Source organism: Crinia signifera, chromosome 19 (assembly GCF_055691185.1).
Source record: "Crinia signifera chromosome 19, ASM5569118v1, whole genome shotgun sequence".
NCBI lineage: Eukaryota > Metazoa > Chordata > Amphibia > Anura > Myobatrachidae > Crinia > Crinia signifera.
In genome coordinates, this window is record NC_139226.1 from 97,518,107 (window position 1) to 97,542,403 (window position 24,297).

Sequence of the window (24,297 nt, forward strand, 5' to 3'; positions counted from 1 at the left end):
TTCCAAAAATGGGCGCCACCTTCTACTAGACAGATGCTTGATGTCCTTCTACACCTCTAGCGTCTGTCAGTGGAAAGCAGCGCATACAGCTCAACCTGGAAGTGTGAATTATGGGAGCGCTAGTTCGCTCTGATCAATAACCCCCTGGCAACAATTATATGTTATTGCTGGCAAAGAGCATGTCACCCCCTGGCAACAAGCAAGAATATCCTGGCAACGAGCAGTAACCCTTTGGCAATGAGCATATAGGTATGAAAAATATAATTAATGGGAGGGGCGCCAAAAACTTTTTTGATAGGTTTGCTAACAATGCTAAATCAGGCTGATAATTTTTATTTTTTAATATATGCATGATTTCTTCTATGCTTCATGCTGAAGCTAAATCGAATAGAAAATTGAATGGGCATAGAATGGTTTTTCTACATCCGATGCAGATTCGATCCCAATGCGCTCTCCCGTGTAGTGTAAATTGAATAGAAAAATAGTCTTGTCAGGCAAGAATATATAATACAAATCTGTACTATATAGTCAAATCGAATGCATTTTGCATACCATTCGATTCGATCCCTATCGAATCGCAAGCAAAATCGCATGGTGTGTACCCACTATATGACTGCCCCCTTGGTTATACCACATGCTTCGATAATGGTTATAGTATTTAGTGAATTTATCAATTGCATTCTAATTATTGGGGTTCGGCTTGCAGACGTCTGTCCCCACTATGGACTTTATTCAGGTTGACTCGCAAGGCCTTACGAGTCCCCCAGACGATGCCCCCCCCTCTCGCACGCTACGATCCCCCGCACATCTGCGAATGGATGATTTGCGTAATCATCAATTCGCAGCCGTGGGTGCGGGGGGATTCATTTGATGGTTGGCGACCATCAAATGATGTCTCCAGCGCTCGCAGATCTGAGACACCTCTGTGGTGTCTCAGATCTCCGAGCGCCCTGTATGCTGTATGCTGGCGTCAGCTGCCTGCCCCCTGCACAGCGTCACCAGGCCATTACCATGGGAGTCCCAGCGTTTTCATGGGCTGTGCCGTTCCCATGGGCTGTGCCCCATGCCGCCACCCCCTGCACTGCTAGGCGCAAGCGGGACAGCTAACATGCAGTTCACTGTGCCCGCTCGCACCAAGTGTCTGCACATGCGCAGATGCGAACGTGTGGGGGAACAATTAAATCAGAATAGCCCCCTCTGTGTAGGTGACAGGTGCTATGAATAGTAGATGTAGGACTGTTCCTAACCTGTTTGTTCCTGATGTGATATTGCTCTGACTGTAGCATAAAATCTCATAATGATAAGAGGTGAGCACTGGCATACAGAATATAACAAGGCAGCGTCTACCCTTCCTTCTGCATTATGTGACTGTCTGATGGCATTGACCTTTATTTGGACTATAGCATGTGTGAAGTCATTTATGTTATAATTCAAAGAGGAAAGAGTGGAGGTGGGGGGGTGGGGGTGGAGAGAATCATTAAAATACACCGGCACCAACCTACTCTACCCACAGCTGCAATTCCAATAAGTGGCTGTAACGCAGGGTTACAGTACAGGACAGATGCACTGATATTCTGACCGCTTCTATTTGTTTAGAGGAAGAAGACCGGACGATGGAAGCATTAGATGAATTCTTCTCTGAAGAACAACTCATTACACAGAAGAAGAAGAAATCCAAAAAATCGAAAGAGAACAAGGCGACCAAGACAAAGAGGAGGAAAAATGAGGTAAGAGTCACCTTATTGTGTCTGTGGAATTTCAGCATTGATGTGTTGGTTGCAGGTTTGTAGCCATGAATAATACTTGATGTCCGTCATATATATATATGCTTGAGATCTGGCCCTCAGCCGAGTGTAGACCAGGCATATCCAACCTGCGGCCCTCCAGCTGTTGTGAAACTACACATCCCAGAATGCCTTGTCATCATTTTGCTATTAGAGAATGCTAAAACTATGGCAAGACATGCTGGGATGTGTAGTTTCACAACAGCTGGAGGGCCGCAGGTTGGATATGTCTGGTGTAGACTGTGTGCTGGGTCCACATCTGTTAGCTCTGACCTTCCCGCATTAATTTATGCAGTTACTTTCGGTGCATGTTCTGCATCTACCAAGCGCCTGATTATCCTGCGGGGCCAGAGGAGTGTTATTCTGTCCAATTTATGTGGTTTGCAGATCATTTAGGGACCCATTTATCATATAATATTTGAGGTTAATTTCCTGAAAACACCCATTTTCGGGGGTTTGCTTCAAATATTAAGTATCCCCCATAATGTATGTAGGAGGGACCGCAGCAGGATACTGCTTCGATTCCTCCTGCCCCAACTGCAGCTGCATTCCCCATAAGTGTCTATGGGGGATGCGATGCTGCCTGATGTATCAACATCGGGCAGCATCACATTAGGTCCCGGGGCTACCGCCATTCTGAGATGGGGTAGCCCATTTCAGCCTGAACTACAGACCACACTCTGGCGGGGCAATGCGGTCAGCACAGGTCAGTGCTAACCGCGCATGTGCAGCCCCGCCCGACACCCGGCGAAGCAGATAACAGGGACGGACTATATCGGAGCCTCATACAATTGGCTGAAAGGATCACATATTGCAATGTGATCCTGGGTGGTAGATTCCGCCCAGTTTGCATTACATATGCGATCCTATAGTAAATAGACCCTTTAGTGAATTTGTGGACCCTATATTGCAGCATGTAACAGGTCAACGGTGCTTAAGGTGCAACAGGTCAACAGGTCAAACGGTCGACATGATAATGGTCAACGCAAGTTTTTTTTTCACATCCATTGATTTCCCCCTTCCTGTTGGTAAAGAATGACATTGCAAGGAACATTTCTGAATTATACATAATGCATTTTCATATTGATCAGCTTTGCATAACACTTGGATTAATTCATTAATTTGGATACATTAACGCTAATTGCTGCATTCATTAAAAGTTCCCTGGATGCCGGTATTGAGGGCCAGCGATCGCATGTTGCCTGTATGGGTGCTCAGTGCTTGGGAACCTCATTGGAAAGCAGCATCAGGATGCCGTACACTCTGCAACGCATAGTTATACTCTGGGCCTGATTCGGGGCTGTACACTAACGCATACGCAGCTACGATCGCATACACTGCGTTTGTGTGTAAAAATATGCTTATGCCATAGCTACCTGAAATTGTCACATGTCCCTGCAGATCCAAGTATGGGACGGTGGTCGCTGATCCTTTGTTACATAGTTACATAGTAGGTAAGGCTGAAAAAAGACTTGCATCCATCTAGTTCAACCTGGTATAGATATCCATTGCTGATTTGGTAGGTTCTGGTATTTTACAGACAAATTACATTTCTTATTTGTACCCATGGATGTTTTTCTACAGTAAATGTTTGTCCAACTTTGCATTGAACGCATTTAATGAGCCAGCCGTTACCACCTCTCTGGGAAGAGAGTTCCAGAGTTTGACTGTTCTGACCGTAAAGAAATTCTTTCTACTAGCTGAATGAAATCTTTTTTCTTCTAATCTATACTCATGCCCTCGTGTCCTAGATTCCTTTCTAGTAGAAAAGAGGGTGTGTGACAGTTCCTTATATTGGCCCTTGATATACTTGTACATGTTGAGCATGTCCCCCCTTAAACGTCTCTTTTCTAATGTAAATAGTCCCAAATTGCTTAATCTCTCCCCGTAGCTTAAATTCTCCATTCCCCTAATAAGCTTTGTTGCTCGCCTTTGGACTTTTTCTAATTCTATGATGTCCTTTTTATAGTGTGGGGCCCAGAACTGTACTCCGTACTCGAGGTGAGGTCTCACCAATGCTTTATATAGTGGCATAATTACCCTTGAGTCCCTAGTTTCCATTCACCTCTTAATACATGCCAGAATTTTGTTGGCCTTTTTTGTAGCTACATTACAATGGGCACTACATCCCAGTTTGCTGTCTATTTGGACTCCTAGATCCTTTTCAAGTATGGAATTACCCAGTTCCTCTCCGCTAAGGTTGTAACTTGCACACTGGTTGTGTCTCCCAAGGTGCATAACCTTACATTTATCTACATTGAACCTCATCTTCCAATTTTTTGCCCACTCATCTAGAATTGCAAGATCATTTTGAAGCATGGTGACATCTTCTGATGATTTGATGACTTTGCTAAGTTTTGTATCGTCCGCAAAGATGGATACATTGCTGAGTAACCCTATCCCAATATCGTTAATAAAAATGTTAAACAAAATGGGCCCCAAAACCGAACCCTGGGGCACTCCACTTAGTACCGGTATCATATCTGATACGGCACCATTCACAACCACTCTTTGTTCTCTATTACATAGCCAATTCCCTACCCATCTGCAGATATTTTCACCCAATCCTAGGTTCTCCATTTTATTAATCAATCTCTTGTGTGGGACAGTATCAAATGCTTTAGCGAAATCTAGGAAAATCACATCTACAGCATTTCCATTATCGAGGTTTTTGCTAACCTCTTCATAGAACCCTAGTAGATTAGTTTGGCATGAACGATTTTTCACGAACCCATGTTGGTTAGTACTGAGTAGACGGTGATGATCTAAATATTCCTGGATACCATCCCTTAAAAATCCTTCAAATAGTTTACCCACAATTGATGTTAAACTAACGGGTCTGTAATTAGCGGGATCTTCCTTTTTTCCTTTTTTGAATATTGGCACTACCTCTGCTATTCTCCAATCTTTTGGTACTATACCTGACGATAGTGACTTGCTAAAGATATAAGGTAGGGGGGTAGCTAGTTCATCCCTTAATTCCATTAATACCCTCGGATGAATCCCATCTGGCCCTGGTGATTTATTTGTTTTGAGTTTGCTTAGCCTCAGTATTATTTCCTTCGGCGTGAAATCCACAATGAGATCTGGCTTATTTGTCCCGTTTGTGGTAAATGTTCGTTCCACAGTCTGCTCTCCCTTAGTAAATACTGATGAGAAGAACTCATTTAACAGTTTTGCTTTTCCCTTGTCCTCAGTAACACTTTTTCCACTAGTATCAGTTAGTGGGCCTATGTTTTCCTTAATTAAACGTTTACTATTTATGTATTTAAAAAACTTCTTTGGGTTGGTTTTGCTTTCAGTGGCTATGCACTCTTCATATAATATTTTAGCTGCTTTGATTACCCATTTACAAGTTCTAGATTCCCTGATTAACCCATTGCAAATAAATCCTGACTATGGCCCTTATTCTGATTGACGCGTACTTTACCGCATACTTTCGGATCGCGTCTTTACGGCGTCTGCGCATGCGTGGAGAACGCTACGCGCATGTGCCACGCCTTGACTCCGTACCTGTTCGGGCAAATCCCGTACAAAACTGGTCACCGCAATCATTCGGGAAATATGGGCGTATTATGGGCGTCATGCGGAATGACACATGGGCGTAGTTTCAAAGTGGGCAAAACGGGGCGGAAACATGGGCGGACACGGGGGAGTACACTTATGTTGGGGGGCGTGCATTCGGATACCACTCCGAATGCACGCGAACAAAAAGGGAAGAAATGTGCGGTGTCCAAAAGGCCACTATTGCTTTGCGGACACCACTCGTTCCTGCGGGAGGCGAACGGACCGCCTAATGACTACAAGCATTAACACCTGAACCCAATAAAATCGACTCCTTTACTCATTACTCACTAATAGGACGCTTGTCAGTGCTTTAATTGAAACCATTGCACTTCAATTGCTGTAAGGGTTAATGTGTGCAATGCATGTGTTAGGCATGCTTGTAAGGATATATTGGAATCTAATTGATTCCAATTCCAAATAAGCATTTTTTTTATGAGGATAGGTAATTGAATAAGTGGGTCATGTGATGTATTGCAGAATTGACATAATAGTGGGTTGTTTGGCGTAAATACACCGCTTACGGGCGGTAGCACCGCTTGGCTCCCGTTCGGATGCGGTATTCCCGAGCATACTCTGTAATACTCTGTAATACCGTGCAGAATCGGAGTGTTTCTCCCGCACACGCATGGTTTGTATGTCGTCCGTAAACACGCCCTGTTCTTAAAGAGTGAGTCCGTCCGAATGCGGAGGACACGTGGGCGTTTCTACGGACGATGGCCGCACGCGGCAGAACACCGTGGCGTGCGGACCGCTCCGCAAGAATGCGGGAATATCCGCACCGATCAGAATAAGGGCCCATGAGTGGAGTCGTAAGGTACTGTACCTTAGTGTGTGCAGTGTGACCAGGGCCGGTGTAAGGCTTCTTAGCACCCTAGGTAAAACTTCAGCCTACTGCCCCCCCATACTAGCACCAATAACCACTTTCCAACCGCTTAAGGCATACTTGCCTAACATTCCAGAATGGCAGGGAGGCTCCCAAAAATCGGGTGGTCTTCCCAGCCCCCCGGGAAGTTGGCAAGTCCCCTGCTTTCCCTGGAGACCCCTAGCACCCTCCCCTTTACCACCAACAACAGAGTACAAGGAAGAGGGGGCACCAAAGTAGGGATATATGCCTCAAGGGTATGGCGGTGAGGTCTTAGACGTTCCACAGCCGCCACCTGCATTAAGTACAACAGGGATCCTTATAGACATCCTTGATTTTTTGATAGGCAGACTTGGTGGTGCCCCCCCAGATCCCGGCGCCCTAGGCAGCTGCCTAATGGTAGAGCCGGCCCTGAATGTGACCAGGGTGTGTGTTGTCAGGTGGAAATCATTCAACTCCACAAATGGTTTTGCTGTGTGTGTATTTAGATAACACACAGATCTAAATTGCTGAAATGACAAAGAATTAATTTGAGAATTTCCCATCATTTTAGTACATGAAGCATAGAATTACTAAGCATGGTCTGGGGGATTGGTAGCATGGTGGGGTGTCTGTACTGTCACAGCTTGTAACAACGTAATGGGGTTTATTAGTGAGCATTGCTTATATTATCCAGAAAGATGACAAACAATCTGATTTTTCTCTAGAAAGGGGATGCACACACACCATATAAGAATGGTTTCCCCACAGTGGGTGGGAGGATGGAATAACACAGATGGAGTAATAATCAGTGTTGCTGTGTGAAATACCGACAGTGGTTTCGGTCATTTTGTCCAACACAGTATTAATATATAATTAGGAAGGAACTGCTATGTTGCACAGAGCCAGTGGAGGATTCAGGGAGTGAGGGACAAGGTATATGTTCCCCCCTGTCATTTAATTTTTTTTTTTTTTTGACAGCTATTTTATTCTGCAATTAGAGCACTAGATTGCTGACCCACAGTATGCCTCTCGCGGGAGCCCGGGGTCTGCTCATTCTCACGGGAGCCGGGGACAGTAGTGCGGCTGTACCTTAGTTTATTGCACAAGCTCCAGACATCTTTTGTGCTGTAAAAATGTCTTGTAATTCATAAATTTCTAACACCTTCAAATATACATATCGTATAAAGCTCGAACCATAAAAGGAATTCAGTGAGTCATCAAACAAATGATGGTAATTTCTTCTCTCTCTCTCTCTCTCTCTCTCTCTCTCTGCATCTTCTCTCTCTCTCAGGGTGCTAAAAATAAATACAAGTAAATAAAATAAAATCTTAAGAGATAAATAAAGTATCAGGTTCTAAGCTGGCACGGCGGACCAATGTTTTGCGTCTGTGCATGGGCAGGCGCATTTCTGCACATGTGCAGATGCAGGGCACAAGCGGGCACGGCAACCTACATGTTCGCTGGCGCGGCGGGGGGGCACAGCCCATGGGATCGCCCAGCGTTTCATGGGCGTTCCCATGAAAACGCTGGGCGTTCCCATGGTAAACGGCCGGTGACCCGTTTGCCGGGGGGGGCGGGCAGCTGACTTCAGCGGATGTCAGCAGCCCGCCTGCTTCCTGCAGGGTGCTCACAGATCAGAGACACCATAGAGATGTCTCTGATCTGCATGCACTGGAGAACATTCAATGGTCGCCGACTTTCAAAAAATTTCTCCCCAGCTGCGAATGGCTGATTATGCAAATCATCCATTCACAGCCGTGCGGGATCGGCCCATGCGAGGGGAAGGGCCGACCTTCCGACCCTGTTGACCTTAACCATGTCACCTTATTTTAGGTGTCACACTAAGCCCTGTCGACCTTCAATGGTGACCATTTCGCCATGTTTGCATGTTCCCAGGTAGCACTGGCTTACACACTTCCCTGACACTCCCATGACATTATCACCAGACACTCTGCATGATAACACCCATTTGCCACCCAGAAACACCCATTTTACACAGCAAGAGATCAGTCACTGGACAGATCAATGTTTCCACCCTTTAAACCCGTGTGTTCAGTTGCCTTATGTAGCACGTGCAATGTTTGCAGATGTCGGCAGGATCCATCCGTATTTGAACTTGCGAACTATGGATGTATTTAATTACAGGAGGCGACAACCACGCTGTAACTTAAAGCAGCAACCAGATTGTATTTCTTCTACTGGAATATTTAAAAAGTAATCGGTGCCGCCTGATTGGCCGCCGTACGTTGCCGAATGGTTATCCTGGGCACCAATACCAGTAAATGCCCACTTGGTGCTTAGGAAATGTGTAACCTGTTTATGATGGCTTCCTACACTTCTCTCATCTCCCCGGTAGTAATAATTATGTGTATTACTACAGTATTATTCATTGTGCAACACAAATATTATAAGTGAGAGATTTGGAATTCTGGCTCTTGAGCTAAAAAGAGTAAATAAAGATACTTTTTGAAACGATTCATTTATCCTTTATCACTAATTTGTCTATGACTACAGTTTGGGTTATCTCATATAGTATGTGATTATGTGATGGGAGGAAGAATGCACTGACTGCAATGCAGTATCTCATCTACAATGACTCCCTTGTGGTGAGACACAGCATCCCAACACTGACTACAGATGCTTCACCTGTGCTAATGTCTTCTGGTATAAAGTACAACTTAGAGGGTGATTCACATCTGCTCGCTAGGCTGCGTATATTCACGTATATTCTAGTCTGGGTATAATAGGATGAGCCCGTTGTTATGGTATTCTGAGCAGCGCTGAGTATAATATAGTCTGGGTATAATAGGATGAGCCCGTTGTTATGGTATGCTGGGCAGTGCTGAGTATAATATAGTCTGGGTATAATAGGATGAGCCTGTTGTTATGGTATGCTGGGCAGCGCTGAGTATCATATAGTCTGGGTATAATAGGATGAGCCCGTTGGTATGGTATGCTGAGCAGCGCTGAGTATAATAGTCTGGGTATAATAGGATGAGCCCGTTGTTATGGTATGCTGGGCAGCGCTGAGTATAATATAGTCTGGGTGTAATAGGATGAGCCCGTTGCTATGGTATGCTGGGCAGCGCTGAGTATAATATAGTCTGGGTATAATAGGATGAGCCCGTTGCTATGGTATGCTGGGCAGCGCTGAGTATAATATAGTCTGGGTATAATAGGATGAGCCCCATGTTATGATATGCTGGGCAGCGCTGAGTATAATATAGTCTGGGTGTAATAGGATGAGCCCCATGTTATGGTATGCTGAGCAGCGCTGAGTATAATATAGTCTGGGTATAATAGGATGAGCCCGTTGCTATGGTATGCTGGGCAGCGCTGAGTATAATATAGTCTGGGTATAATAGGATGAGCCCGTTGCTATGGTATGCTGGGCAGTGCTGAGTATAATATAGTCTGGGTATAATAGGATGAGCCCCATGTAATGGTATGCTGGGCAGCGCTGAGTATAATATAGTCTGGGTGTAATAGGATGAGCCCGTTGTTATGGTATGCTGGGCAGCGCTGAGTATAATATAGTCTGGGTATAATAGGATGAGCCTGTTGTTATGGTATGCTGGGCAGCGCTGAGTATAATATAGTCTGGGTGTAATAGGATGAGCCCGTTGCTATGGTATGCTGGGCAGCGCTGAGTATAATATAGTCTGGGTATAATAGGATGAGCCCGTTGGTATGGTATGCTGAGCAGCGCTGAGTATAATATAGTCTGGGTATAATAGGATGAGCCCGTTGCTATGGTATGCTGGGCAGCGCTGAGTATAATATAGTCTGGGTGTAATAGGATGAGCCCCATGTTATGGTATGCTGAGCAGCGCTGAGTATAATATAGTCTGGGTATAATAGGATGAGCCCGTTGCTATGGTATGCTGGGCAGCGCTGAGTATAATATAGTCTGGGTATAATAGGATGAGCCCGTTGTTATGATATGCTGGGCAGTGCTGAGTATAATATAGTCTGGGTATAATAGGATGAGCCCCATGTAATGGTATGCTGGGCAGCGCTGAGTATAATATAGTCTGGGTGTAATAGGATGAGCCCGTTGTTATGGTATGCTGGGCAGCGCTGAGTATAATATAGTCTGGGTGTAATAGGATGAGCCCGTTGTTATGGTATGCTGGACAGCGCTGAGTATAATATAGTCTGGGTACAATAGGATGAGCCCCATGTTATAGTATGCTGGGCAGCGCTGAGTATAATATAGTCGCATACCCTCCAACATGACCCATTCCATTAGGTAAAAATGGATTACAGAGGTTACAGAGCGCTGAGAATATTCGAGTCTGGGTATAATAGGATGAGCCCCATGTTATGATATGCTGGGCAGCGCTGAGTATAATATAGTCTGGGTGTAATAGGATGAGCCCGTTGTTATGGTATGCTGGGCAGCGCTGAGTATAATATAGTCTGGGTATAATAGGATGAGCCCCATGTTATGATATGCTGGGCAGCGCTGAGTATAATATAGTCTGGGTGTAATAGGATGAGCCCCATGTTATGGTATGCTGGGCAGCGCTGAGTATAATATAGTCTGGGTGTAATAGGATGAGCCCCATGTTATGGTATGCTGGGCAGCGCTGAGTATAATATAGTCTGGGTGTAATAGGATGAGCCCCATGTTATGGTATGCTGGGCAGCGCTGAGTATAATATAGTCTGGGTATAATAGGATGAGCCCGTTGTTATGATATGCTGGGCAGCGCTGAGTATAATATAGTCTGGGTATAATACCAGTTTTGCCCTCACAGTTTGCTTAAACTGTTTTCCTGACAAGGCCACACCCACTTATTTGCATAACCACACCTCTATTTAACTGCACATCTCCCCCTGTTAATAGTATAGTCCATAGATTCTCAAACGTGGTCCTCAGAATCCCACACAGTGCATGTTTGGCTGGGCTCCTAACAGAATCAAGAGAAAAATGTGTCAGTGAGAAATAAATGCACCTGTGCATCCACACATACAGTAAGGCCGGGATGTATCAATATTCGCGAGTTAAAAATTCCCCTTTTTTTTTTTGTTTCGGGGCTGTTTCGCAGACATTTCCCGAAACTTTCTGCGACATGTATCATTATTATCTTGTTTTGTTCCTGTTGCGTACAGTGTGCTATCCAGCGGTATTTTATTGGCTTCTTTTGTTCAGTGTTGTGCATGCGCAGTTATGGTCTCATCTTTCCTGACATGCACAATCATTATTCCCAGCTGCTTATTCCTCCACCAAAACTGCCTCCCCCATCCCACTATCATAAGTGCCTCCCACCTTGCCCTCTGGTGCTTTCCACCTCCACCAAAACTGCCTCTCCCATCCCACCATTATAAGTGCCTCCCATCCCACCATCTTGCGCCTCCCACCTAGGGTTGCCACCTCACCCATCATCGATTCCTGGAGATCTTCCCTCCTTGCTGTAATGCGCGCTCCCGGAAAAGTAGGCGTGGTCTATTCAAAATGGGCGTTGGGGCATGGGGGGTCCACCTGCGCTGCTCCTCTCTGCGGCTGGGGGGCATGGGGGGTCCACCTGCGCTGCTCCTCTCTACGGCTGCCGGGTAGGGGGGGGGGGCCTGCCTGCGGTGCTCCTCTGTGGCTGCCGGGCAGGAGGGTCCATCCGCGCTGCTCCTCTCTGCGGCTTACGGGCAGGAGGGTCGCGGTTCCCCGCTGGGTCAGTCCGAGCCAGGGGGCGGCGGGGACAGGCCTGCAGGCTGCTCGCGAGATGATGATGACATCATCATCTCGCGTGAGCATGGAGCTCTGCAGCCAGATAGTTCTGCAGCTGCATGATAACCTCCTCGCATCCACCAATGACCCCCCCACCGCGAGTCTGCTTGCCCGTCGCAGTAGCACGCAGGCCAGGCAGCGGTTTCATTGCAGTGACTGAGGCTTTTCCAGTCACCCGGATTCCGGGAGAATCCCAGAATCCGGGTGACTGGAAAAGTCTCCTGGAGGGTTGCCACTGAATCAGGGAGAATCCCGGAAATCCGGGAGAGGTGGCAACCCTACTCCCACCTCACCCTCTGGTGCCTCCCAACTCCTCCGACCCAACAATATATTATATGGGACAAAACAATACAATGACCTTACATATTTAATTTTAATATGCCACAAGAGTGTATAACGCCACAAAGACTTGGCGAACAAAACCAGGGCTGATCAACGCGCTACGAATGTTAATACATTCCACAGAGCATCACCTTGCATTGAACACAATGCTAATGTTAGCCGCACCGGAAACTGCGATACTTGAAACCGGCGGAGTTTTTTTTTCTTCAAAACTGCGAAACTTTATTAATACATTAAGCGAGGGCACTCACAATGCGGAAACGGGATGTCAGTGCAACGGTAAGCATTGATACATCCCGGCCTCTATATGGTAGAAGAAGCTGGTACACTAGGCATGCGCAGCAGCTCTGCTCTGTCCCTTACACTGCATGATGTGGTGGCAGCTCTAGTGATCATATTATATACCAGTGCTATTGTTGTCATCTTTTAAGGCACTTGCCAAGAGGAGGGGGGTTTCTGGCCAACCCAACTGGGTTTGCCTATGGGTTTTCAAATGTAATCCAAAATCTCCCACACTGCAGCGCATTGGAGTAAGTACAGGAGTCTGGGGGAGCGGTAACAGCTTCGAAAAAAAATTTTTTATACACTGGATACTGTATGGAATACAATATTAATAATTAACAGTACAGATGGGCTATAGTATAGGCTGTTTCAAACAATGAAATAAGATAAGTGGTCAGGAAAAGGTTAAACATATAATAAATAAATACACAAACATAATAGAACCAGTACTGCACTTTCTAAGCTCCCAATCTCCCACTTCATGGTAAGGCTCCTGTCTCTTCCTCCTGGCAGCTACTCTCTGGTCCAGTGCGATGTTTGAGGGCTCAGACACACACATACAGTAAATATGGTATAAGAAGCTGGTACACTGGGCATGTGCTGCAGCTCTGCTCTGTCCCATACGCTGCATGATGTGGTGGCTGCTCTATTGATCATATTATATACCAGTGCTGTTGTTGCCATAATATAAGGCACTTGCCAAGAGGCGGGGTTTCCATGCACCACCAGACACCCCCCCTCCTGTTGTTTGCCTTTGACTTGTGAAACTTTCTTATCACCTGTTCAAAGTAGGTGATGGCAATCATAAATCAAGAGGGAAGTCCAGGAGCAGAGCATTGTGTCCCTCCTGGGAGGTATGGTATTAGCCCCAGCAATGTTTATATCATACTTGCCTACCTGACCCCTCGCCATGTGGGAGAAAATGCTCTGTTTCTGGACTTCCCTGGTAATGTATGATTGCCATCACCTGTGGGGAGCTAGGCAAAGGTGTTGGCAATCATATATTACCAGGGAAGTCCAGGAACAGAGCATTTTCTCCCGCATGGAGAGGGTCAGGTAGGCAAGTATGGTTTATATACGTCCAGAAGCACTGTTTCAGGAGCAGACACACGTGCTCTTCCTTTATCTGTAACGTCTCACCTTTGCTTTATTTAAATATTAATTGTTTTCCACAGCTCATTATGGCGTGTTAGCAGATGGAAAGCCTCGCAGAGCGTTTGGAAGCATGCTCTGCTGCAAGCAACCAGTCATTACTTAATGAGTCCTTTGCTGATCTCTCTGCAGTTGATTTATTTTTAGTCTGTTCCTTTCCTATGGCCCAGACAATGGGAGTTTGTAAGGCTGGAATGTGAGGAGCTGAGCTGCAGTTTGTTACTGGAGTCTGGTGCCAGGTGTGTGAGGAATTCTTACATAACATGACAGAGCTGCAGAGAACAATGTTCAATGGTTTATAGAACCAAGAATGGCACCAGATATAAGTTAACATTACTGCCGGCTCATAGGTCCCTTACCCTTCCCTTTAAAGGAACCAATTAAAAAATTAGAACGTGCCCCGTGCCATCTAGCCACACGTTTCCATACAGTGAATCTGTATTACAGAGTTCTCTCCAGGCTTTTTTGTGTTCTAGTGTGCAATACTGGGATACCATACAGTGTGGTTATATTGTGCAGTACTGGGGCATACAATGTGGTTATAATGTGCAATACTGGGCCATACAGCGTTGTTGTAATGTGCAATACTGGGGCATACAGTGTGGTTATAATGTGCAATACTGGGCCATACAGCGTGGTTATAATGTGCAGTACTGGGCCATACAGCGTTGTTATAATGTGCAGTACTGGAGCATACAGTGTGGTTATAATGTGCAATACTGAGGCATACAGTGTGGTTATAATGTGCAATACTGGAGCATATAGCGTGGTTATAATCATGCGATACTGGACCATACAGTGTAGTTATAATGTGCGATCCTGAGTCATACAGTGTGGTTATAATGTGCGATACTGGGGCATATAGTGTGGTTATAATGTGCGATACTGGGGCATACAGTGTGGTTATAATGTGCGATACTGGTGCATACAGTGTGGTTATAATGTGCGATACTGAGGCATATAGTGTGGTTATAATGTGCGATACTGGGGCATATAGTGTGGTTATAATGTGGATACTGGACCATACAGTGTAGTTATAATGTGCGATATTGGGGCATACAGTGTGGTTATAATGTGCGATACTGGGACATATAGTGTGGTTATAATATGCGATACTGGGGCATATAGTGTGGTTATAATGTGCGATACTGGACCATACAGTGTGGTTATAATGTGCGATACTGGACCATACAGCGTGGTTATAATGTAAGATACAGTGTGGTTATAATGTGCGATACTGGGCCATACAGTGTGGTTATAATGTGCGATACTGGGCCATACAGTGTGGTTATAATGTGCGATACTGGGCCATACAGTGGTGTAGTTATAATGTGCGATACTGGGGCATACAGTGTGGTTATAATGTGCGATACTGGCCCATACAGCGTGGTTATAATGTGCGATACAGGGGCATATAGTGTGGTTATAATGTGCGATACAGGGGCATATAGTGTGGTTATAATGTGCGATACTGGGCCATACAGTGTGGTTATAATGTGCGATACTGGGCCATACAGTGTGGTTATAATGTGCAATACTGGGCTATACAGTGTGGTTATAATGTGCGATACTGGACCATACAGTGTGGTTATAATGTGTGATACTGAGCCATACAGTGTGGATATAATGTGCGATACTGGGGCATACAGTGTGGTTATAATGTGCGATACTGGGGCATACAGTGTGGTTATAATGTGCGATACTGGACCATACAGCGTGGTTATAATGTGCGATACAGGGGCATATAGTGTGGTTATAATGTGTGATACTGAGCCATACAGTGTGGTTATAATGTGCAATACTGGGCTATACAGTGTGGTTATAATGTGCGATACTGGGCCATACAGTGTGGTTATAATGTGCAATACTGGGGCATACAGTGTGGTTATAATGTGTGATACTGAGCCATACAGTGTGGTTATAATGTGCAATACTGGGCTATACAGTGTGGTTATAATGTGCGATACTGGGCCATACAGTGTGGTTATAATGTGCGATACTGGGGCATACAGTGTGGTTATAATGTGCGATACTGGCCCATACAGCGTGGTTATAATGTGCGATACAGGGGCATATAGTGTGGTTATAATGTGCGATACTGGACCATACAGTGTGGTTATAATGTGCGATACTGGGGCATATAGTGTGGTTATAATGTGCGATACTGGGCCATACAGTGTGGTTATAATGTGCGATACTGGGCCATACAGTGTGGTTATAATGTGCAATACTGGGTTATACAGTGTGGTTATAATGTGCGATACTGGACCATACAGTGTGGTTATAATGTGTGATACTGAGCCATACAGTGTGGATATAATGTGCGATACTGGGGCATACAGTGTGGTTATAATGTGCGATACTGGGGCATACAGTGTGGTTATAATGTGCGATACTGGCCCATACAGCGTGGTTATAATGTGCGATACAGGGGCATATAGTGTGGTTATAATGTGCGATACTGGACCATACAGTGTGGTTATAATGTGCGATACTGGACCATACAGTGTGGTTATAATGTGCGATACTGGACCATACAGCGTGGTTATAATGTGCGATACAGGGGCATATAGTGTGGTTATAATGTGTGATACTGAGCCATACAGTGTGGTTATAATGTGCAATACTGGGCTATACAGTGTGGTTATAATGTGCGATACTGGGCCATACAGTGTGGTTATAATGTGCAATACTGGGCTATACAGTGTGGTTATAATGTGCGATACTGGACCATACAGTGTGGTTATAATGTGTGATACTGAGCCATACAGTGTGGATATAATGTGCGATACTGGGGCATACAGTGTGGTTATAATGTGCGATACTGGGGCATACAGTGTGGTTATAATGTGCGATACTGGCCCATACAGCGTGGTTATAATGTGCAATACTGGACCATACAGCGTGGTTATAATGTGCGATACAGGGGCATATAGTGTGGTTATAATGTGTGATACTGAGCCATACAGTGTGGTAATAATGTGCAATACTGGGCTTTGAGGTCTACAAGTCCCCTAAGTGTGGGACCTAATTAAAGGTGTGTACACATGGGGGCGATTATAGCAAATATCGCTGGAAATATGGTTGCTGAGCGACCATATTGCCAGTGATGGGAGTGTGCACCGGCGATACATCGCCAGGTGCGCGCTCCCATTTTCTGCCCGTATTGATCGCTGGTCGCTCCTGCGACTAGCTGATTACCACTGCCGGGCTTCCCCGGCAGTTTCTTTTTCATCAGCAACCATCTCTGGTCACTGATGCAAACAGGACACCAAGCGATATATCGCTCACTGTGAGCGATATATCGCTCGGCATTATATTGCCCCGTGTGTACAGGGCTTTAGACAGATGTGCGCCTTTTCAAGTCATTCCCAATCACCTGAATTTACCACAGGTGGACCCCAATTAAGCTGTAGGAACATCTCAAGAATGATCAATGGAAGCAGCATGTACCTGAGCTCAATTTTCAGCTGCCTATGAAAACTTATGTACATGTGATTTCTTAGTATTTCTTTTAAAATTGCAATAATCTCCAAAAAACTTTTTTTACGTCATCATTATGGGGTATAAGGAATAAATATGTGTACACATGCGGACTTCCGGTGGGCGGGGCATCAAGTATGGCCGCTTTTTAACAGGGCTCCAGGGACGGCAGGCTAAAATCATCATCCATCCTCTCCTACGGGCTGAATTAGGAAGGTGAGCCTACACCATCGCAGAGATCTCATTTTGCTGCGCAGACTGATGCCTCCCTTGCCCGAAAATTCTTATTTTACACCGAAGTCCGGCCACCTTTGCAGATGGCAAGCATGAACGCCTGATTTTGGGCGCGAAAACAGCGTGGGTCTAAGATCCTTCTGGCTATACCTCTACACCTGCCTTGGATCACCCCACAAACATATCTCCACCTTGCCAAGGCCCCCCCTTCCCTTTTTGAGACCCGGGGACTCGGACTCGGCCACCTCGGCGGGAGCATCCAAAGATCAGAGCCCGGACGGTGCTGCTGGGGCTCCTGGCTTCGCCCAGCGGCTGTACTCAGGCTTACCTTGACAGACTGCTGGTACTGCGCCTGGGGCCGCGGCGGCTGTCCTTGCGCGGCTGCTTACCCTGTCGGTGGTCGGAGCAGTTGACGCGGCGCTGCCGCTGGTACTGGTCCAGACAGAGGAGTGCACCGTGTGCCTTTGCGCCGCCCGAGGAGAGACAGCGGCGTTCCGCATCCCTTCGCCCCTGCCGCTGCTGAGCGCTCCGGTCATCTGGCGGCCGGAGGAGGTGGACACAATCAACTGCCCTGGGACATCTGACAGGCTGCTGGTGCTGCGCCCGGGCCGCGGCGGCTGTCCCTGGCCGGCTGCTAACTGTCGGTGGTCGGAGTGGGTGGTGAGGCGCTGCCGTCGGTGCCGATCCTGACGGAGGAGTGCCCCGTGTATCAGCGCATCGCCAAGAGGAAGACAGCGGCGGTCTGCATCCCTTTGCACCTGCCGCGGCTGAGCACTCTGGTCGTCAGGCGGCCGGAGGGAGAGAGCACGATCGACTGCTTTGTGACATCTGCTGGGACGCGCTGCTGGCGGGGACGGGAGCCTCTTTACCACCCGGAGAGCGCTCGGCTGACAGCGCGGTGCCCTAAAGACCTGCCTTTGACGCCCGACCCGGCGACCCCCCTCCTGGACCCAGCGAGGTGGAATCCCCGCGGAGACGCCTGGCTCCACAGAAAAATCTGCTGCCTGGAAGCGGTAACGTGCACTACTTGCACAGCTCACACATTTTACATAAAGAAGTAAGGGCACACGGGTCACTTAGTATTTAATTGACTGACTTTGCCCCTACTTGCCCCTTACAATGCGGGGTGTGTGACAGAGTGAAAGGGGACTCCCCTGATCGCTCTTATAAATCATAAGCCCCTGGGTCACCCGTTGCACCTATAGTTGCACTGCCTGCAGCACTTCTATCCCACCAAGTCCTAGCCTCTCCTATAGAAGGGCTCCCCTAAGAGCTCATTTACAACTTTGTGGGTGATTCAAACAGGACTCTCCCTTTTTTTTTTTTTTTTTTTTTTTGCTGTAAGACCCACTGGACTGTCAGAAGATCCTACAGGATATACGAGAGGGAAACCACCTGGTACAATCATTGATGATCTGTGCGCCCCCCTTTCCCCTGAAGTCTCTCATATATTCTTCTACAAGCGCTGCCCCCACATTGATGAACGGTATATGGTATCCTCCTGTTAAACATGTACTCTGATATACCCAGCCAATTGTATGCCACAGCTTCCATTGCTAACATTTGATCTCTCTGGGCTTTGCTGCCATCTACTGGTGTACTAAACAATTACACATTGCCAGTTGTAGACAGCAAATCCATTATTGTGTATTTCATTCTTTTTTTACCCTAGGGCACTGCTTAAAATCTTGCGACACCCAACTACCTGTACTGTCGCGCCCTACACGTGTACACGGGAGGGGGAAGGGGGTTAAGGTGGGGAAGAAATTTAGCATGGTCAAAACTGTCCTTATAGCGGACAATATGTAACCTTACAATGTTGAACTAGGGGTATTGTCCTGTACTTTATCTAGTAACCCTTCTAGAACTTAATTGTTCCGCACTCATCGTAGTTGGCAAAGAGAGGTGAGAGAGAAAAAAATATATATATATAAAAAAAAAATAAAAAAAGCAAGAAAATAGAAAAAGAGCATACACTTAAACTACCCGACTTAGAGGTGGCTTCAGGCCCTCGGGGCATGGACAGATATCTGGCTAAGGCCTCTACGTCTGACTCCTCTGATAGCTCTTCTACCGACACAATGGTTAAAAATAAACACCCATCTGGCAAACCTGCCCCCCTCTCCTCCCAGGGGCCCGCAAATAACCAGACACCCCCAACATCAGAGACTCCAAATACGATTCCCATTTCCTCCCTACCCATACATGAAATGGCGGAAGCTATCTCTAAGGTGCTTATGCCACAATTCGATAAAAGGTTAGAAAGCACCGAAATGAAGATAGATGCGGCCCTAACCAGAATAGACGCACATGCTGCGCGTCTAACCACATTAGAGTCGAGAGTTAGTGACGCAGAGGATAGGGTTCAGTCCATCCACGATGACACATCTTCCCACTCTGCTACTATCCAGTCCCTCTTGGAAAAGGTCGACGACCTGGAAAATCGTCATAGAAGGAATAACCTTCGATTTATAGGTATTCCCGAATCCTTCAAGGGACAGCAACTCCTTGACTTCCTAGCCAAGGACCTACCCCTAGCCTTAGACATCGCGGATGTGCTCGGTACTCCTCAAATAGAAAGGGCTCATCGGTTAGGACCTGAACGTCAGGAAAACAATACCAGACCTCGCCCGGTCATAGCCAAGTTTCTAGATTATAGGGCCAAAGAACAGATTCTAGCTGCCTTTCGTAAGTCACCCTCAGTTGTGGTCCAATCCCACAAAGTTATGATCTTTCAAGATTTCTCGACACTAGTTGCCAAAAAACGTAAAGCCTTCTCCGAGGTCTGCAATTATCTTCACTCTCACAACCGCAGGTTTGCTCTCCTCTATCCGGCGAAGCTAAGAATCTTCGAGGATGGTCGCCCACTATTCTTCGATGACCCTGAACAGGCAAAACATCATATTTTGCCTACTGAATCGCCGCCTCGCTCACCCAACCCCCCATAGAATGGAAGAGAGAGAGATATAAAATGACCTTACATAAGGGGAACAACTATCTTTAATTTCTTTTTCTCTGCTGTTAAGTTCATAATAGATAGTTATAATCTATTACAAGTTTGAAATAATATAGCTTTATAGACTATGACGATTCTAAAAGCCAAACTGGGTTACTTAGTGTTGCTTTGTTCCCTTGTCCTCACGGTCAATACCCCTGGTAAATGGCAATACCCTGTCTAATGTTCTATTTGTTTTATTGGTTAAATATTTGGATACGTGTCGCCTACTTTAGACGGCACCTGTCCTCTTTTCCTGTTAGGAGGAAAATTGAAAATAGGTGTTATTTGAAGCAGAATATTGTATACCTTTTCGTACTTATATGTAACATACTTTTGAGATTCTCTGTATTGTTTGTCTGGCGCTCACCTGTGGAGATACTCTCCACCCCCTTTTTAGTATTCATGATGGCCATCAAAATCCTTTACCCTAATAAATGTCACAGGCAACGAGTACCTCCCCAACTGGTGTAGATCCTATGCCTACTAACAGCCCTGTCCAACTACGCCTTGCCTCTTGGAACGTCGGGGGTCTAAATTCACCTATTAAACGGAAAAAAGTCCTAACTCACTTGAAGAAATTGCGACCCGATATAATGTTTCTACAGGAGACCCACTGGCGCACGGGTGATACTGCCACCATTCACGCGCCATGGATTGATACATGCATTGCAGCAACATTTCATAACAAGTCCAGAGGTGTTGCCATTCTATTCAGACGAGGTCTACCATACACGATATTAAACCAACAGACAGACCGTCAGGGCAGATATCTTATACTTGATGTGGAAATCTTACAATCTCGCTTCACATTAGTCAACGTCTATGCACCTAATGCAGACTCCCTGATTTTTTTTCAGCTATCTCACTAAGATATTACAGCAAAGAGAGAACTATCCACTGATTTTGGGTGGAGACCTTAATACGGTGCTAGATCCCCATCTCGATAAGACTCCCTTACCTTCTAGGATATCCCCCACTCTATGGCGCTCTCTACCGTCATTGCTAACCTCCCTACAATTGTCAGACCCGTGGCGCCTCCTTAACCCCACTGAACGTTCATACACACACCTTTCGGCAGCACACGGCTCTTTATCGCGCATTGATTATTTGCTACTATCTGATTCTCTAATGTCACGCCTACACAATGCACGCCTACATGATATTCTGATATCAGACCATGCCCCATTAACTGTAACCCTCACATTTCCCCCAAACATTTATCGGGACAACCTATGGCGTTTCCCCACTCAATTAGCCACCTCAGCAGACTTTCAACTGTTTCTTAAATCACAATGGTCCAACTTCGTAGATGACAACTTAGAGCATTGGGATAACCCTGGGCTTCTATGGGAAACCTCCAAAGCTGTCATGCGTGGGCACATTATCAGCTACATGAGCAAGAAAAAGCGCGAAGCAGAAGCCACTTGCTTGTCATTACGTAATAGTGTCACTGAAACATTCACCAATTACACATCTGACCCAACCCCTGAGAACTTAAACACATATAAACAAGCACGCCATACACTGGAAGACTTTCTTCTTACCAGAGCTAAACATAGCCTGGAGATCTCTAAACATAAATATTACCGTTGGGGCAACAAAGCCGGACGCCTATTAGCCTCTATAGCCAAGTCACGGAAACATAAAAGCCATATCACGACAATCCTTAACCCAACCACGAAATCCCCAGCCTCAGACCCACAAATTATTCTATCCTTATTCGACACTTATTACTCTACACTTTATTCCTCCCAATCTGTTGACACTGACAAACAGAAATCATTGCTGGACGAGGCGCGTTTACCCAAACTTACCCAGGAACAACGTGACTTTTTAGACTCCGAAATTACAGAACAAGAACTTCTCGACACTATTAAGAACCTCCCCTCCCATAAGGCCCCTGGCCCTGATGGGTTTTCGGGAGAGTATTACAAAATTCTCCAAAGAGACCATTCTTCACTTCTGTTAGACTTATTTAGGCATATTCACCGTACCTCCCCCTCACTCCCATTTTTCAACTCTTCACATACAATCCTCCTACCCAAACCAGGTAAAGACCCCCTACTCTTAGGTTCATACCGCCCTATCACTCTGTTAAACACAGATTTTAAAATCTTAGCAAAGATTATGGCTACTCGCTTGCAACAGATCTTACCCACGCTCTTGACAGAGCACCAGCTAGGATTTGTTGCAGGGAGACACTCCGTGAAAGGCATACGCACGGCCTTAGCCGCCATAATTGCCTCCTCCAAAGATCCCCAGGCCCATAACATGCTACTTAGCTTGGATACGCACAAGGCATTTGATACCATCCTATGGTCCCATTTGTTTGAGGTCCTTTCCCGCAGAGAATTTGCCCCGGACTTTACTAGATTATTACATTTCTTTTACCACTCCCCCACTACATCCCTATTGATTAATGGTATGCGCGGCCAACCTATAAATCTGAAGAGAGGCACACGGCAGGGATGCCCCCTTTCTCCCCTCCTTTTCAACCTCGCCATAGACCCACTTCTTCGCATACTACACCAGTGGCCTTCCTTTCAGGGAGTTAAGGTAGGAACACGTCACATTAAACTCACTGTATATGCAGATGACATTCTTTTATACATAAGCGACCCTCAAAACACATTACCCCTGATACTGGAGAAATTTGAGAGCTTTGGCAGTATCTCCGGACTACACATAAATGCAGACAAATCAAGGGCAATGTATCTCCACCCTACAATTAATACCCCCTACTGGAGTTCATCCTTTCCATTTACCTGGGCTCCCTCACATTTAGAATATCTGGGCATTCTTCTGCCTAGAAACCCAGCTCTCTTATATGATATAAATGTCTCACGGATCATTAAATCAATCGGAGAGGAGCTCAGGGGATGGAAACATATGACTCTCTCATACTTAGGCAGAGCTGCTCTTATTAAAATGATGACCTTTCCACGTCTCCTATATATTTTGCAGGCACTACCCATCCTTCTTACTAAGAAAGACGTACAACAGATAAACAAGTTGTTCCGGTCATTCCTCTGGAAGGGTGGCAGAGCCCGTATTAGCCTTAGAAAATTGTGTCAACTCAGATCTAATGGGGGTGTAAACTTTCCTAATATTACTGACTATAACCACGCTTCTCTAATGAGATTTTTATCTGACTGGTTGCAGAACCAAGGAGTTTACGCCAACATTCCCATTGAATCACAATTTTTACCCTCAATGGCTCTTACGTCCTTCCTCCACATTCATGACCAAGAGGTCCCAGAGGAGGTCCGGGACAATCCTTTGCTTATGACAACTAGGCGTCTCTGGCACATCTTGCGGCATAAAAACTGTCTTAATGCACATAAATCGATTCACCTTCCATTCATACGGAACCCGGAATTCCAAAATGGATTGGCAACTTACCCCTTTGATGTGTGGAGGGTGGGAGGTATACACGACATACGTCACCTGATTGACTTCGTCGCAAGACGGCCCCTGACGTTCCTTGAGGCAACTGCTAAATTTGAGACTATACAGGCATACCCTTTGGCTTTCTTACAGGCCCAACATTACATTTCCTCAGTAATAAGAACCTTTTCTGAAAAGGACTGGGATAATCCTCTTGACCGTTGTCTCTCTAAACCAACCCCCCAAAGTAAAGCTATGTCCGTGTACCATAACTTTTTACATGAGAACATAGACCATGACCTTATTAGTCAGGGAATGCGCCAATGGTTGACTCAATTTCCATCCCTCACTACACCTGATTTGTTAAAAGGTTTATTAAGATCTCGTACTTTACTAACGGCTAGTACATATAACGAACTCTTCTTAAATATTTACCACAGGACCTACCTATCCCCCCATAGGCGATTCAGAATGGGCCTATCTGATAGCCACATATG

General features: G+C 45.9%; 1 protein-coding gene across 3 annotated transcripts in view; it reads left to right on the forward strand.

The window, feature by feature from the left end:
* The window catches only part of CHD5 (chromodomain helicase DNA binding protein 5), a 169,817-nt gene that overhangs the window by 23,365 nt on the left and 122,155 nt on the right, over window positions 1–24,297 (forward strand). For all 3 annotated transcript variants that reach the window (XM_083162995.1, XM_083162994.1, XM_083162996.1), the window contains exon 2: window positions 1,597–1,727. In XM_083162995.1, coding sequence (XP_083019121.1) covers window positions 1,597–1,727 — 131 coding nt within the window. The remainder of the gene's footprint in view (window positions 1–1,596; window positions 1,728–24,297) is intronic.